Source organism: Hoplias malabaricus, chromosome 5 (assembly GCF_029633855.1).
Source record: "Hoplias malabaricus isolate fHopMal1 chromosome 5, fHopMal1.hap1, whole genome shotgun sequence".
Classification (NCBI taxonomy): Eukaryota; Metazoa; Chordata; class Actinopteri; order Characiformes; family Erythrinidae; genus Hoplias; species Hoplias malabaricus.
The window spans coordinates 4,851,024-4,867,355 of record NC_089804.1 but is presented as its reverse complement, the minus strand read 5'-3'; the positions used below and the strand labels follow the sequence as shown (position 1 = coordinate 4,867,355).

General features: G+C 44.5%; 2 protein-coding genes across 2 annotated transcripts; both read left to right on the top strand.

Annotated features, from left to right (window-relative positions):
- The first annotated feature begins 2,741 nt into the window (after positions 1-2,741).
- On the top strand, positions 2,742-6,010 carry gprin3a (GPRIN family member 3a). Its single transcript, XM_066670886.1, has one exon. The coding sequence runs from the start codon at positions 2,742-2,744 to the stop codon at positions 4,848-4,850; it is 2,109 nt and encodes a 702-aa protein (XP_066526983.1). The 3' UTR covers positions 4,851-6,010.
- A 5,340-nt stretch (positions 6,011-11,350) lies between these two features.
- ppm1ka (protein phosphatase, Mg2+/Mn2+ dependent 1Ka) lies at positions 11,351-14,609 on the top strand. Its single transcript, XM_066673352.1, has 6 exons — positions 11,351-11,778; positions 11,897-11,997; positions 12,700-12,865; positions 13,054-13,198; positions 13,572-13,706; positions 13,906-14,609. The coding sequence occupies exons 1-6, from the start codon at positions 11,351-11,353 to the stop codon at positions 14,035-14,037; spliced, it is 1,107 nt and encodes a 368-aa protein (XP_066529449.1). The 3' UTR covers positions 14,038-14,609.
- The last annotated feature ends 1,723 nt before the right edge of the window (positions 14,610-16,332 follow it).

Genomic DNA, 16,332 nt, shown 5'->3' with positions numbered 1-16,332 from the left:
ACACTGCGCACCTGCTCAGGTAACGTCCGCACGAGCTCCGGGCTCGCACGGGACATGACGCGCGCGAAGGTGATGCACGCCCCCCTAGGGTTTGTACGTCGTGGATGCGCGAGACTGTCTGGATGCAAACGAGGGCACGTTTCTGGAAAGAATGACGTCACGGTCACCACGTTTTCCATCGCTGTTACAGGTGGGTCACGTGTGTAATGTTGTTATTGATAAAGCTGTATCTGCCTCTTACTGTTACTCTTCATTCATTCATTCTTTCATTTGTTCATCTGTTTAACCACTTCATCAGTAACTCAGCCGATTTCTTTAGAGGGAACACAGTTCTGTTTCTTAATGAAGCGTCTGTGACCTGCTTTGGTTCAAACCCCACGAGCCCCACAGCAGTGTTCTCCCCCTGTGTAAACAGCCCCTGTTCAGAACGCCGGTCTGCAACTGTTCCTTTAAATGATAATGAGCCGCTCGCTGTTCACCCCGACCCCGAGCGCACAGCAGTGAGGAGCGAGGAGCTGAAGCTCTGGTTTTTAGCCGTTTTTACTCAGTGCTCTTATTTCTCCTGTTATGCACAGTTTTCGTACTCAAACATTTTATTCCACCTTCCATTTACGAGTCCCTGGTTCTTGAATTCTCTGTTCCACATTAAGAGCTGAAACTAGGCTATAGCTTTTGAAACTTTTTGAAGCAACTGTTCTTCCACTTTTTCCATTTAAAACAAACCAACTGTATTATTCAACCAATTATTCACAGTTTACGTATTCAAGCGTTTAGTTCCACCTTAAATGGGTGCGTTTAAGAGTCTTATTTGCGTTTTTGTCCAGCTTCTTATTAAACACTGATTCTGACTCTGATTTACAGTCGTCTCTGGGAAAGATATTATTAATATACTGCTGTAGACATGCTGTGAGAGGCAGCAGTGTTTTAGCTTTGATTTCATCTATGATAACACCCTGGGCATGATCAAAGACAGTAAATATCCCACAGATCGCTCCTTTAGGGGACGTTTTTTTTCATACAGTGCTCAGCATTAATGCGTCGTCTTTGTCTCAAAACCTTAACAACACCACGTCTCCATAAACAGGCAGAGTATTCAGCACCACTTCATGTTAATCTTCTTGGATCCTGAGCGCAGAAGTCTGCGAGGGAACCTCACGACCCTCACATCACTGTGTTTTCCCTGCTGTAATCCACAGGACTGATGTAGATATCAAGTCTTTTTACCTGGGAGTGTGTACTGGAGCAGCAGAGCTACATGTGAGAACCACTGCCTTAATATTTTACAGTTTTCCAAGTGCTGGTGTAATCTCTTGAATAAGAGTTACACTTTAATATTGATGTGTTGTATGTAAATATTTAATGAGTGCTGGATGATTTATTAAATTTATAGTCATCTCTATCACACGTGTGAAGGGAAATTTGGAATATTTTTATCTCTAATGGACACTGAAGTGTGTTGATGAAATATTCACACAGTGAAATTCCCACAAAAATCTAAAGAAACCGTGTTTTAAATGTGTTTTAAAGAGGATTCCCTGGATTCATACAATGTGTAGTAAATGTAGTTCACCCATAATGGATGTACATGTTTCTCACATCTACCCAACATGACAAATCCGCCTTAACCGTAACCATATCACTAACCTTAACCTTAAAGGAGCTAAATCTGTAATATATTTACTGTACTGTAATGTCCAGGGTGTGTCATTAGAAATTAAGGAAACACGTTAAGTTGAAGCACTGGTGTCTCCGAGGGCGGTGCTGGAGCTGGAATATTCTGTTTGAGGAGTGTGCGTTCCGAAGAGGGGCTCTATTGGTGTTTGGGTCCGTGATCCCGCCCTCTCTCCAGCATCATTTCTCCACTCTGGGTTGCCAGGTATGACACACAATAGCAGACACAAACAAAACGTGTTGCAGCCATGGCAGCGAGCGAGCGACCAGGAATTACGTTAGATTTTACCGAACTGAAACAAATCTCCACGACCAGAGACCGAGTAAAACGAGAGGAAATACTGGTGATGTATTTGAAAGGCAGGGGCAGCTTAGAACCCAGTAGGACTACAGGATGGATCATTTTCACCTGAACAGGTAACAGGAAGTAATTTCTAAACAGCATATGTGTGCATTAAAGATGTAAACTCCATGGTTAGTGGTTTTTTTTTTAATTAAGAAAATGAGGAATCATATTTGTGTTTCCAAACTTAACTTCAGCCTCCCGTAGTTGCCTATTTAAGGTGGATGAATAAGAAGCTAGGAAATTAAGCCAATGTTTAAGGTGGAACTACACTTTTAAATGCAGCTCTCTCTTTTGAATGTGGAGTGCAGCAGTCATTTCAAACACTTGCTGCCAGTGCTACAGATTGCTCTTTCAACCTTAAACCTTACCCTAACTTTAACCCCAACTCTAACTGCAGTATTGTCTCCTGTGTAATGTTCCCCCACAACAGTTTACAGCACTGTTTCTGTAATTCTTCTTCAGGTTCATAAGAATGTGTGTGTGTGTGTGTTTAGTGAAACTGCACCACCAGTGGACTTGAGCTTGCTCAGTTGTTAGTGTTATAAACAAAAAGGGTTCGTTTGGTTTAAAGATGACTGAATCCTATAAAATCCTGGTTGTTTTGAATTTTTATTTTCTTTATTTCAGTGTGAGTGGGACTGAGCACTGCTTCTGACCGAGACATCAACCAAACCAGCCATTCGTCTTCGTTTCTTTGCCTGCAACACTTTCAGCAGCTGGTTCGATGGAGTCTCGCTCAAGTTACCCACATTCCCCTGTGCACAACAAGCCCACAGCAGGTTGGGAGACTGAGTCCAAATCCACAAGCCAGCGCAAAGATCACTCTGAAGCTTTGGGCAATGGAAAAGTGCCCACTGAAAGCAGAGGAACATCTAGAGCTTCCCTGGTTCAGTCAAAATCACACAACACTGTCACCTCAAGTATTTCAACTCCTTCAGCTGCCTCACCTGGTGTGACATCAGCATCCACATCAAAAATGCTTCAACCAACTAAACAGACTATGGCAACGGTTGCTACTAAACTCCCTGCCAAACACACTGTGACCCCAGTGCTGACGGAGGGCTTAACTCTGTCTCTTCAGACCACGGTATCCACAGCACCCAGGCTGAAGTCCCCCAGCAGCAGCAGAACCAGAGACCTTAAAGCCACCGCTAAGAACTCTCCCAAAAACCTCCACAAAACCACCTCAGCATCTCAGATCAGCGCAGCTGCCAACTCCCCAAAGAACCTGCAAAAAACAGCTTCAGCTGCTGTGATAACAAGTCTGGACCTGCCAAAGCATGTGCAGCGAGTAGCTATCTCTCAGATCCCCAAGGCCACATCAAGCCCCAAGCTCAGACCCGGCTCCACTGCATCTCTCACAGCTGACAGAACCAACACTCCCAAGAAGGGAGGCAACAGAGGGAGGGTTCAATCCCTCTCGCCCAAACTGAGGTCTGCTGATGACATAGCACAAACTGGGATCAGTAGCCAGCAGGACGAGAGCATACAGCCACCAGGTACAGGACAAGACCAGGAGAAAAGCCCTCAGAGCCATAACAAAGAAGAGACTGGAGAGATAAAGAGAGTAGAAGACATCCCTCAGGATTTGCAGGTAGCATCTAAGTATGTCTCTCCGCAAGACAGGAAACAGCTATCACCAGGAGAAACAACCAGGGCTTTTACATCGCAGTCGAAGGAGACAGCAAGCAAGGCAGACACAAATGTCATGACCCAAGAGAGACAGTGTGTCACAGAGAAACGGAAGAGGGAGGAGAAAGAGAGGGAGGAGCAGGAGAAGGAGAGACTGAGGGCAAAGGTGAAGGAGAAGAGGGATGAGGAGAGGAGGAGGGAAGAACAGGAAAAAGAGGAACAACGGAAAGAGCGAGAGAAGGCAGAGAGAAAGAGGAATGAAGGTGAGAGGGAACAGGAGGTGGACAAGGAGAAGAAGGCAATGGGTCAGATGTCCAAGACCTTCAAGGATGCATCCACTATGACGACTGCAGACGTTTACACTCCCCTCCAAAGTTTCAACACTGGTCTCCAGACTATCCTGAGGTTTGTGGATGTCGCCATCCAAGCTGATGTAGAGGTCAGCAGCAGAGCCACATCCACAAGCCCATCCTTAACCCTTCATCCCTGGAGCCAGATGGACTGGAACCTCAGCAACCTTGGGAAGACTCCTGGAAGGAGCTTTCAGAATGGACTGAGCCCTGATACTAGCTTGGATTTGCTGTCAGGTTTGTCCTCCACAAATACTTCTACAGTGGGAACAAAGCCTAAGTTTATGGGACCACCACCTTACAAGTCTCCTAACATCAACAGACCTTCTCGACAACACATGTGTCAGATCGAGATCGAGCTGTGCAGCCAGTCCTCCCTGTCTCACAGCCTGGTTCTGCCCCAGGTCATGGTCAGCGAGATCAGTCCAATGAGCCCTAGTGGCCTGGCATCTCAAGAGGCAATGGAGAAGGACCCTCATGCCAAGTTAGCACCGAACATGGAAGTCAAGCAAGAGGCGAAAGAGACAGGCAAACCTGAGATGGGCCGACCTCCGGAGGTGGTCTGGGATGAACAGGGAATGACGTGGGAGGTTTACGGAGCAGGAGTCGACATGGAGTCTCTGGGCTTTGCCATCCAGAACCACCTACAGAGGAAGATTCGGGAACATGAGCAGCGCATCGGAACTCTGCGCAAGTCCATCTCCCTCTCGGAGGGCTCGCCACCCTACGGAAAAGGGGCGAAGAAGAAGAAGAAAAAGAAGGAGGAGAAAAAGAGGAATGTCTTTCGTTCACTTTTCCGTGGGTCTGCTTGCTGCTCGAAGCCTCAAGTCAAAGCAGAAGCGGCACACTGACCGACCTGTGCCCTTGAGAGAAGGTACTGGCTGCAGGAACAGCATCTCAAAGTCATTCCAAGAAGGTCTGATGCACAAATTGGTCTCTAGACCGACACAAACCACAGTTGATGCCAAGAGCATTGTGGGATGCATTAAAATCTATGGTTACGTTTGCTGTTAGACGTCCTAGCACTTGTGTTTGTAGTTATACCTTTATGGGACTCGACTTGACTATTGTGAATCACTACTGTGGTTTGAATGTGTGGAAATGTGAGCACGTTTCACGACTGCATCCGTGTTAACTCAGTACTGAATACAGACACTCACACTGTATAGAACACTACGCATTCCCAAGTAGCTGGGTCAGCTCACCTGAATCCACCTGTAGCTTGGAACAGGTGTAGCCTGGGTATGTTGTAGATGGTGATAAGGTGTTTGCTTGTTCTGTCCTTTGCGTCCACCACGTTATTGTTGGTCTTCTACCAGCCCCTAACTCAATTTGGCAACTAACTTTGACAGAAAATGGTTGTTTCAGTGTTGGGCAACAATCAAAATGCATTCAATTTGATAGGAAAATGACACCATTAATTTTACTGAATACCAGTGTAAAACCTGGTGTATGTAAATTTGCACTTGAGTTGGATTACATGCTATTATCAGGTCAAGCTAATACCTGCTTTTTGAGAGGACTTTATTGTCAAGGTATAAGTAACTACCAAAGTAAATTATAAGTACCATAGATATAAAAAAAAATCCTAAGTCTTCCAACATTGTTAATGATAAGTGAAAGCTATTGGCTCACTCATTGCTCATTGGGTGAAACTGGAACATATCATATTGCCTTATTGTTGTTAGTAAAACTGGCTTTTAGGTTTGGAGCTGTAACAACAGCCGGTAATGAGCTGAAGTTTTTCTGGTCCCATACCAGCAGCTTAGAGGGTGGATTCCTGTAGTTATGTTTATAAGCACTTTATGAAAATATCTAAAAGCACTGAGAAATGTAGCACTGCCTCACATTTACACAGTATCTATACTACACTGTTCTTTAGCGGTTTTAGATATCCCTGTTTCTCCAAGGCACTGTTCGCTCCAGCACAGCGTGACTAGCACTGCCTCATTAGTGACTTTGGCCATTCGTCCGCACGTGCTTGGGTAACTTTGAAAACAAAGCTTTTCTATCAGCCAAACGCAGCCAGAATAGAGCTGCTGTTAGCGATGTTAATGAAACTTGTTACATTTAGAAACGTTTTCATTTAATCAAATGTGTTTTTACATTTTCATGTGAATGGGTTCGTTTTATAAAATGAATGATGTAAACCCGGGTTTTAAACAATGCCTGTGTACGTGTGACTAGGACATATACTGTTTGAGTTCATATGAGAGGGTTTGAATGTCATATATTAATTAAATATTACCTTCAAAAGATCACGTTCCTACTTCACTGTCAGAGATAATAGCCCTTTACAGGTTCTCCACTTAATGTCCAGTCGGGGTAAATGTCCCTTTAAAGGTACACTCTCAGAAAAAAAGGTACGGTACAGGTACGTTATTGGTCACTAAAAGTACAGTGTCAATGTACCTTTAAAGGTACAACAGTGTTTAAAAGTCCAGTTGTGTTCCCTAAAGGAACATTACCTTCTCTTCTCGAGGTGAACTTTTCATTATAGAATTGTGACAAATTAAAAAAAAACAAAAAACAATAAAAGTCAGACTCAGAAACTTCAAACTTGACTTGGACTCAGACCTCAGTGACTACAAACTTGACTTGGACTCAGACCTCAGTGACTACAAACTTGACTTGGACTCAGACCTCAGTGACTACAAACTTGACTCCGACCTCAAAGACTCCAGACTCGACTTGGACTCAGACCTTAGAAACTCTAGACTTGACTCCGACACAGACCTCAGAGACTCCAGACTTGACTTGGACTCAGACCTCAGAGACTTGACTTGGACTCAGACCTCAGAGACTCCAGACTTGACTTGGACTCAGACCTTAGAGACTCCAAACTTGACTCCGACACAGACCTCAGAGACTCCAGACTTGACTTGGACTCAGACCTTAGAAACTCTAGACTTGACTCAGACTCAGACCTCAGAGACTCCAGACTTGACTTGGACTCAGACCTTAGAGACTCTAGACTTGACTCAGACCTCAGAAACTCCAGACTTGACTCGGTCTCAGACTCAGACCTCAGAGACTCCAGACTTGACTCGGACTCAGACCTCAGTGACTCCAGACTTGACTCGGACTCAGGCCTCAGTGACTCCAGATTTGACTCGGACTCAGACCTCAGAGACTCCAGATTTGACTTGGACTCAGACCCCAGTGACTCCAGACTTGACTCGGACTCAGACCCCAGTGACTCCAGACTTGACTCAGACTCAGACCTCAGAGACTTCAGACTTGACTTGGACTCAGACCTTAGAGACTCCAGACCTGACTCAGACTCAGACCTCAGAGACTGTGGTAAGACAGTGTTGTTTTGCTGTGTCCGGGATGGACTCTGCTGTAAATACAGTTTGATTGAATGAGGCCCTGAATGCAGTGTGTTTTCAGGCTAATGGCTCTGAGTCTGCTGCATGAATATTTGATCAGTCCCATTACGACTGGGGAGTGGTGTATGTACACGTGTGTGTGTGTGTGTGTATGTGCTGTTCACCAATCTAAAAATAGAAACATCAAAAACCATCAATGTTCTCAAACGCACAAAAACAAAGAAAATTAAAAATAGAAAATATTATTTTGCTGATCTATCTCTCTCTCCCTCTCTCTCTCTCTCTCGCTCACTCACTCACTCTCACACACACAAATATTGTATGCATAAATACACACAATTACATCCCTGTTCTTCTTGTGAGAGCGCTTTGGAACACCTGCCCTACTTTAAGTACAGTTCTCTCTCTCTCTCTTCACTCTCTCTCTCTCTCTCTCTATTCACTCTTCTCTCTGTTCTACCTCTCTCTCTCTATTTACTCTTCTTTCTGTTTTCTCTCTCTCTATATATATATATATATTCACTCTTTTCTCTGTTTTCTCTCTCTCTATTTACTCTCTCTCTCTATTCACTCCTTTCTGTTTTTTCTCTCTCTATATATATATATATATATTCACTCTTCTCTCTGTTCTCTCTCTCTATTCACTCTTCTCTCTGTTCTCTCTATTCACTCTTCTCTCTCTCTATTCACTCTTCTCTCTGTTCTCTCTCTCTCTATTCACTCTTCTCTCTGTTCACTCCTCTCTCTCTATTCACCCTTCTCTCTGTTCTCTCTCTCTCTCTATATTCACTCCTCTCTCTCTATTCACTCTTCTCTCTATTCTCTCTCTCTCTATTCACTCTTCTCTCTGTTTTCTCTCTATTCTCTCTCTATTCACTCTTCTCTCTATTTCCTCTCTCTGTTCTCTCTCTCTCTCTCTCTCTATTCACTCTTCTCTCGGTTCTCTCTCTCTCTATTCACTCTTCTCTCTGTTCACTCCTCTCTCTCTATTCTCTCTCTCTCTCTATTCACCCTTCTCTCTGTTCTCTCTCTATTCACTCTTCTCTCTATTCTCTCTCTCTCGATTCACTCTTCTCTCTGTTTTCTCTCTATTCTCTCTCTATTCACTCTTCTCTCTATTTCCTCTCTCTGTTCACTCATCTCTCTGTTCTCTCTCTCTCTCTCTCTCTCTCTATTCTCTCTCTCTCTCTCACTCATTGTCCTCTCCTTGTGTTGTATGAATTATTTATTTGACATTAAAGTCTCTGTGTTTCGTTAACTTTCCTTCTGATCATTTATTTAAGGAGAGTGTTTACAGGAGGGTTATTGTGTGTGTGTGTGTGTGTGTGTTTGTGTGAGACAGAGAGAGAGAGAGTGAAAGGGAGATAAAGTGTGTGTCTGAGAGAGAGGGAGAGAAAGTGTGTGTGTGTGAGAGAGAGGGAGGGACAGAGAGAGACATGGGGGGGGGTCTTCTGTAATGAATCATTTATATCAACACTCATAAAAAAAGCTGAAACATTGACGACACAGATTTCATCAGAACCTCGCGCTCATTCACATGAGAGCAACCCCCCCCCCACACACACACACACACGCTCCCCCTAACACCCCCCTACTCCCCACAACACCCGACTGGACCACACGTCAACACCTCTGTGTTCTGATTGGCTGTCAGCTCTTAGAAAACTGAGACCCGTCTCTGGCTGAACATGTCGTACATGCTGACCTTCATACCTCCACACACACACACACACACACACACACAGTCCCACACGCACACCCACGTACATATACACCGTCATACACACACGCACACACCCTCATGCACACACGCCCACACACACTCCCACACGCACACCCACATACATATACACCCTCATACACACAAACACCCCCACCCACACACACACCCTGGTGGAGAGAGGAGGGTCGCGGTGCTGCTGAAACTACCAGAAGGACCCAAAAACGGGCAAGTGCTTTGCCTGAGTTTTGCATTAGTTTTTAATGACTAATTCCAAGGTTTAGACTGCAATAACTGTGTAACTACACATTAATAGTGTGCATGTAGCAACATTATAACTACTACTGTATTCACTGTCACAACGTATGTAGAAAAATTAATCACAAACACCATTAAATACCTCCTGGTAAATCTGTCTTTTAGGAAAAAGAGCTGTTTAAAAATATAATACAGCTATAACACGTGTTATTAACTTATTATAACAATTTAAGACTGAGGACTGTTTACATGAGCTGTGCTACTGTGCCCTTCCTTTAACAGCAAATACACACAGCTTGTTTAATGTGTTATGAATGTGTAATTACATGGTTATAACCAATGTGAAGCAAGATTCCTGAAATAGTTCGTCTGTATTTAATAACAATACAATAATAATAATAATAATACAATAAAATAACAACAACAACAATAATAATAATACAATAATAATAATAATAATACAATAAAATAATAACAACAACAACAACAACAACATTAATAATAATAATAATAATAATAATAATAATACAATAATAATAATAATAATACAATAATATGTGAGTGGTTGGGGTTTAAAACAAGTAGCTGGCAGTTCAGGAAAGACTAATGACCACAGTAACCAGAGAAGACCCGATAGTCAGAGGCCCAGATTTCAGAAACGCATTAACCCCTTACACACTCACACCTCTCTAAGTGTGTGTATGTGGATTTTGAAGAAATAATAATAATAACAATAATAACAACAACAATAATAATAATAACAATGCTAATCCTGAAATTATATTTTCTTTTCATCAACTTCCAAATGTCACTTTCTGCTCCACACTAGGAGACGTCCGTAGGTCACATGACCTCAGATGATGAGCTATAACTGGAGACCCTTAGTAAAAGCGGGTTAACAGATCCGAGGAGTAATTTAGATCAGAGATGATCAGGTTTCTGCAGTTTGACGAAGAGGAAGAGTGACATCAAGTGGCGATAAAAATATTAAGGTAGTGGATGAGGTTAATATTTGTCAATTAATACAGAGACAGGGGAAAGAGGATGAGCCAATCAGAGAACACCAGGATGACTCCTATCTGATCGCGAGGAGGGTTTATAAAATCCAAAGACATGAGTGTTTTTTTCTCTCTAAATCAGTGATAACAAAAACTATGAAGAATAATATTTGTTGGTGACCCATTTTTCACAACGAAAACTGGACGAGAATTGAATAAAAATAGAAATGTGAAGACGAGAACTGTGACGAAATGTTTAGCCGTTTTCGTCAATGAATAAAACTAAACGTTAATGTGAAGGACGGATAAACCACCCGTTGTTTCTGATTTGAAAACAGAAAATCAAGAGGAAGTAAAAACGTTGCCAGGGTGACGGGCCCTGAAAAGTGAACACGAGTCGACTCCCAAAGAATCAATTTTTTGAGCCTCTGGGAGTCACTTGAAGCAGCTGTTGGCCATTGATTCATAGAATTGAATCACTTGGAGTCGACTCAGTCTCGGTTTAAAAGCGCCTTCGCATTTTTAACTTTAAATGTTAATTAAATAAATACGAAATGTGTCTGAAGAATATAAAGTGGCCATATGCCTTCCGAAACTGTAGATGTTTTATAATGTAACATAATTTGTAAGCTATTGTTTATGGAAATTAGTAATAAATGATAAAATGATTAATGATAAAACGAATACACATTTTGGTCAAAAGGCCAAAGCCAAATCAAAGTAAGCTGCCAAAATGAACACTGAAGTCAATGAAAACACCACAAATGGTTTAATTATATATTTTTAAACATTTTATTCTTCACTTTGTAAGAATATTTAGCGAAACATTAAGCGAAAGAGGAGATTGAGGAGTTTAAAAAGTAAATTCAGGAGACGATCCACACTTCAGGCTCCTCAGAGTGTGTCTGTTTCTGTAGGAGGTCACGTGGAGCACCTGAAGAAGACCAGCACCCTCTGAAAGCAGCCTACATCCATCTATCTATCTATCTATCTATCTATCTATCTATCTATCTATCTATCTATCTATCTATCTATCTATCCCGATGTCTCTCTCAGCCCTCTCCCTCTCCCGCCTGCTGCAGCGCTCTCTCTCCTCAGCCGCCCGCGGTGTCGGCGCGTTCAGGGGTCAGTGTGTGTGTGAGCGAGTGTCAGGGGCCCGACAGTACGCCGCGTCTCAACTGAACGCAGAGGCCAGCCTTCGTCCCATCAGCTGGGATTCCTTTGGGATTTGGGATGATCCCATCCAGGCTCCGGTCCAGCTGCCCCCCGGCATCCGCCTCGGAACACGGTTCCCCTGGATCAGCCTGGACTCCATCGGTCAGTCGACACACATCGGTCAGCGCCGCAGCAACGAAGACCGGCTCAGAGTCGCACAACTCACCCCCAACACACTCTACTTCGCCCTGTTCGACGGACACGGGGGGGCGCAGGCCGCGGACTTCTGCTTCACACACATGGAGCGATACATCAGGTACACACACTGACCACTACACACACACTGACCACTACACACACACTGACCTCTACACCCAGAGACACACCTGAACACACACTCCGCTGCAGCCCGTCAGTCCTGTGCTGTGTTACAGGGCTGGTCTTCAGGAAGAGTGGGACATGGAGGAGGTCTTATCTAAAGCCTTCCTGCAGGTGGACGCTGCTCTGTTCACTCGGATGCAGATGTATGGCAACGGTACGAACACCACACTAACACCGTCCAGCACACGCTACTGACCCTGAGACATACCCCACCCCTGGGGGGCAGTAAATAACTGGGGGTCAACATCCAGAACAGATATAGCCTCAAAATGACCCTCAGAATGAGATAAAAGAAACTTGAGACCAAATATCTGACCCAAAACTGACCCCAGTCCAGTTCCACACCGGACCTTGTCCTCTGCCCGGAACTGCCCCCCACTGACATTACTGCCCCCCACTGACATATCTGCCCCACAATGACATATCTGCCCCCCACTGACATATCTGCCCCCCACTGACATATCTGCCCCCCACTGACATATCTGCCCCTCACTGACATATCTGCCCCTCACTGACATTACTGCCCCCCACTGACATATCTACCCCCCACTGATATATCTGCCCCCCACTGACATATCTGCCCCCCAATGACATATCTGCCCCCCACTGACATATCTGCCCCCCACTGACATATCTGCCCCCCAATGACATATCTGCCCCTCACTGACATTACTGCCCCCCACTGACATATCTGCCCCTCACTGACATTACTGCCCCCCACTGACATATCTGCCCCTCACTGACATTACTGCCCCCTACTGCCCCCTAACCTCAGCACTTACAGACACAAGCATGACTTTCAGTGCACTCAATGTCCAGTTAGTCCAGTAAGTCTGTCGTCATGGATACGCTACAGCCTCTCTGAAGACAGTGGGGACCACGGCGACGGTGGCGTTGCTAAGAGACGGGACGGAACTGGTGGTGGGCAGCGTCGGAGACAGTCGAGCCATTCTCTGTAGGAACGGGAAAGCACACGATCTGACTGATGACCACACGCCGGAGAGAAATGACGAGAGACAGAGGTAAAGACACACTCTCTCTGTCTGTCTCTCTCTCTGTCTCTGTCTCTGTTCTCTCTCTCTACCCCCTTGTCTCAGTCTGAGTTACTGTAATAATCTCAGACCCCTGAGTGTCCTGGGCTCTGACTTTCACACAGTACAGTGGGTACCACTCTGGATCGTGTGTGTGTGTGTGTGTGTGTGTGTTGCAGGATCCTGAACAGTGGTGGATTTGTGAGGTGGAACAGTGTGGGTCAGGCCAATGTAAACAGTCGTCTGGCCATGACCCGCAGCATCGGAGACTTCGACTTAAAGAAGAGTGGAGTCATCGCAGACCCAGAGACCACACACGTTACAGTGAGTGTGTGTGTGTTTACAGCTTTCCCATATTGACCTAGAACACTTAATGTGCCTCCACCATCTCTAACTACAGCCAATTTATATTTAAACCCTGTGTCCACTCTCTGTCCACTCTGTGAGACACTCCTCCCTCGGTTGTCCACCTTGTAAATGGACAGTACTGCTGTGTCTGATCCACTCTACACCAGCACAACACACACTAACACACCACCACCACGTCAGTGTCACTGCAGCGCTGAGAGTGATCCACCACCACATCACACCTGCTCTGTGGGGGTCCTGAGCATGGACAGTGAGAGGTTTTAATGTTATGGCTGATGTTTGTGTGTGTGTGTGTGTGTGTGTGTGTGTGGGTGGTATTGTGTTGTAGTTAAATCACACTCAGGATGCGTTTCTGGCCCTGACCACCGACGGCATCAACTTCATCATGAGCAACCAGGAGATCTGTGATGTCATAAACCAGTGCTATGACCCGACGGAGGCTGCAGACCTCATCGCTGAGCAGGTGACCAATCAGAGCGCAGATTTACAGCACTTCAGGCCACAGCAGGTTTACACAAGCCGTGCTGCAGCAGATGAATGAATGAATGAATGAAATCATGAATTATCTGATGACTGATGCCTGGTTGTTAGGAAACCAGGAGCCCCTAATCTAGAGGTGTGTGTGTGTGTGTGTGTGTGTGTGTGCCGCTGTGTTCTTCTAGGCTGTACAGTACGGCTCAGAAGACAACAGCACAATCATCGTAGTTCCGTTCGGAGCGTGGGGATCACAGCAGAATTCCCAACACAGTTACTCCATGAGCCGGAATTTCGCTTCCAGTGGACGCTGGGCCTGAAAGGTCACGACCTTCGGAGCCCAACGCAGAAATTGCCATTACACTCCACAGTCCATCTTCATAACATCCCCCTCTCCCCGGGAACACAGCCTCGAGCCTCCAACATGGAAAAATAACGGATCTCTGAACGGAAAACTAAAACCATTTTAGACTAATATTACAATCATAAAGGTTTATAAATGGTTTACAATCTGTTTATTAATGTTATTAAATAGCTTTTAAAACACGTTAAAAGTCATTAATAATCAGTTATAACACAGAGACAGAAAGGGTAACAGAGCCGTTGTTTGCCAAAAAGTGAACCCACGTCCATCTACCTACACCCTCCTCAGATATTGCCGAATACTGACCTCACTCTGTCTCCTCCATCAGTCGAATAATTTAACCATTTAACCACCGACAGAATGTTTCTGTTAAACACCCCCTCCCCCTCCCCCCAGTCTTCCTGAAGCAGTGCTTTATTCCAGACGCCATGGACATTCGGCGTGTCCAGTCCGTTCAGTAAATTCATGTTCTATTTTTGTATCCAGGGTTAATTCCCCTGTAAATATCACCTTATTTCTCTTTGAATAAATTTGCTGTGAAAGCACCGGGGACGCTCCTGTTTATCTGAGTCAGTTCAGTTATCACTCGACATCTTCAGCTTCCATTAGAACCATATTAAACATATCCTTTATATATCTATCACATTAAAACATCTTAAAGGAACACTAGGTAAGATTGGGGTTATTGTCTCCTGGGCTCCCCCTAGTGTGACTCATTTTTACAGCAGTGTACTGAAATCAGTGGGGTGGGGGAGGGGGGTGAAGTGATTTTCTACCCTCCTCTGAAAGTTACATAGTGTAGTTTCTGCAGTTCTGAGCCCAGAGCTGCAAAGACAGAGGCTCTGTTGTCACGGTTACAGATCAGTGACGCATCACAATGACTTTCATGTTGTAATTTTAAAGTAAAAATATTACATAGTGTTCCTTTAATTTTACACTGTTTATGTTTATGTTCCAAAAATCATCATAATCCACATTTTCACATATTCTCTCTTTATATGTTTTGTTACTGTGCCTTTAAGACTATCTTTCTATAGCTCTGTCCTGATTGGCTGTCCTGGTTTGTGTTGCACCTCCATCCAGAAGCAGTTCAGGAGGAGCTTCAGTGTGAAGGGGCGGGGCTAAAGTGGTGCAGGCTGAATAGATGGGCATGCAGATTCATTGGGTTTTGTGACATCACAAGACAAGGCCGAGGGGCAGCGTCTGCAGTCTGGGAGCCGTATTAAACCCCACTGACTTCAGAAGTCGTGTGGGGTGAACGGGTCAGTACAGAAACTGAATCTGAAACTCAGGACCGCAGCTATGACATGATACGTATTAACCTCCTTTCTCTCTGTGTGTGTGTGTGTGTGTGTATATATATACCTAAACATGAACTCAGTAACCTTCCAGAAGGAAAGAGTATCTGTGTGTGTGTGTGTGTGTGTGTGTGTGTGTGTGTGTGTGTGTGTTATACAATCCTTGCCACTGCTCTTATGTCAACTCCAAATACACCACAGTCATAAGGCAAGGAAACATTAGTCTCGGGGGCGGTTCGTTCGTCGGGGGATGGGGTGACACACCACCAAAAGGGAAAGTGAGGATTAAAAACCCATGGCTCTGTATTAACCAAGCTCTGCCTGACACTTTGTCCCGCCGTGGCTTTTATTATATTGGTTTCCATTATTAAAATGATATTTCACTCTACTGTACGGACTGCTGGAGTGGTATTATCATTCTTGAACCTGTAGATGGCAGCACTTCCATATATGTACCACCAGGAACCCCACCACACACCTGTCTCTGTCTTAAGGCTGTTCCACTGCTCGAGTGAAGGGTATTACATGGCGCTCGTGGAGGTAAAGGCCTGTAGAAACATAAGTGCTCACTGAGAAATCACTGATCAAATCTGATCTCTCCGGACACTCAGGTGATTGGAGATGTCGAATTCTGGACAAATCTGATTGGACGTGAAAAATCGAGTTTGTCTCACTTGTTAAAAGAGGAACAATCACACACACACACACACACACACACACAACCCCTCATTATATCAATTTTAAAAACAGACCTCAAAGGCAATGAACAATTTTAATTAATAAACAATTTTTATAAAATTCACAGGATGTTTCCTCACCTTCAAAAATCGACTGTGTTTACGAATCCCCGGAGTCAGAAAATGAATATAACTTTACAGTGTCTCAGTTTGACAGGCCATGCTTCCTCTCTCTCTCTGTACATTCAATAACATTTACTTAAATCTAGTCCAAAT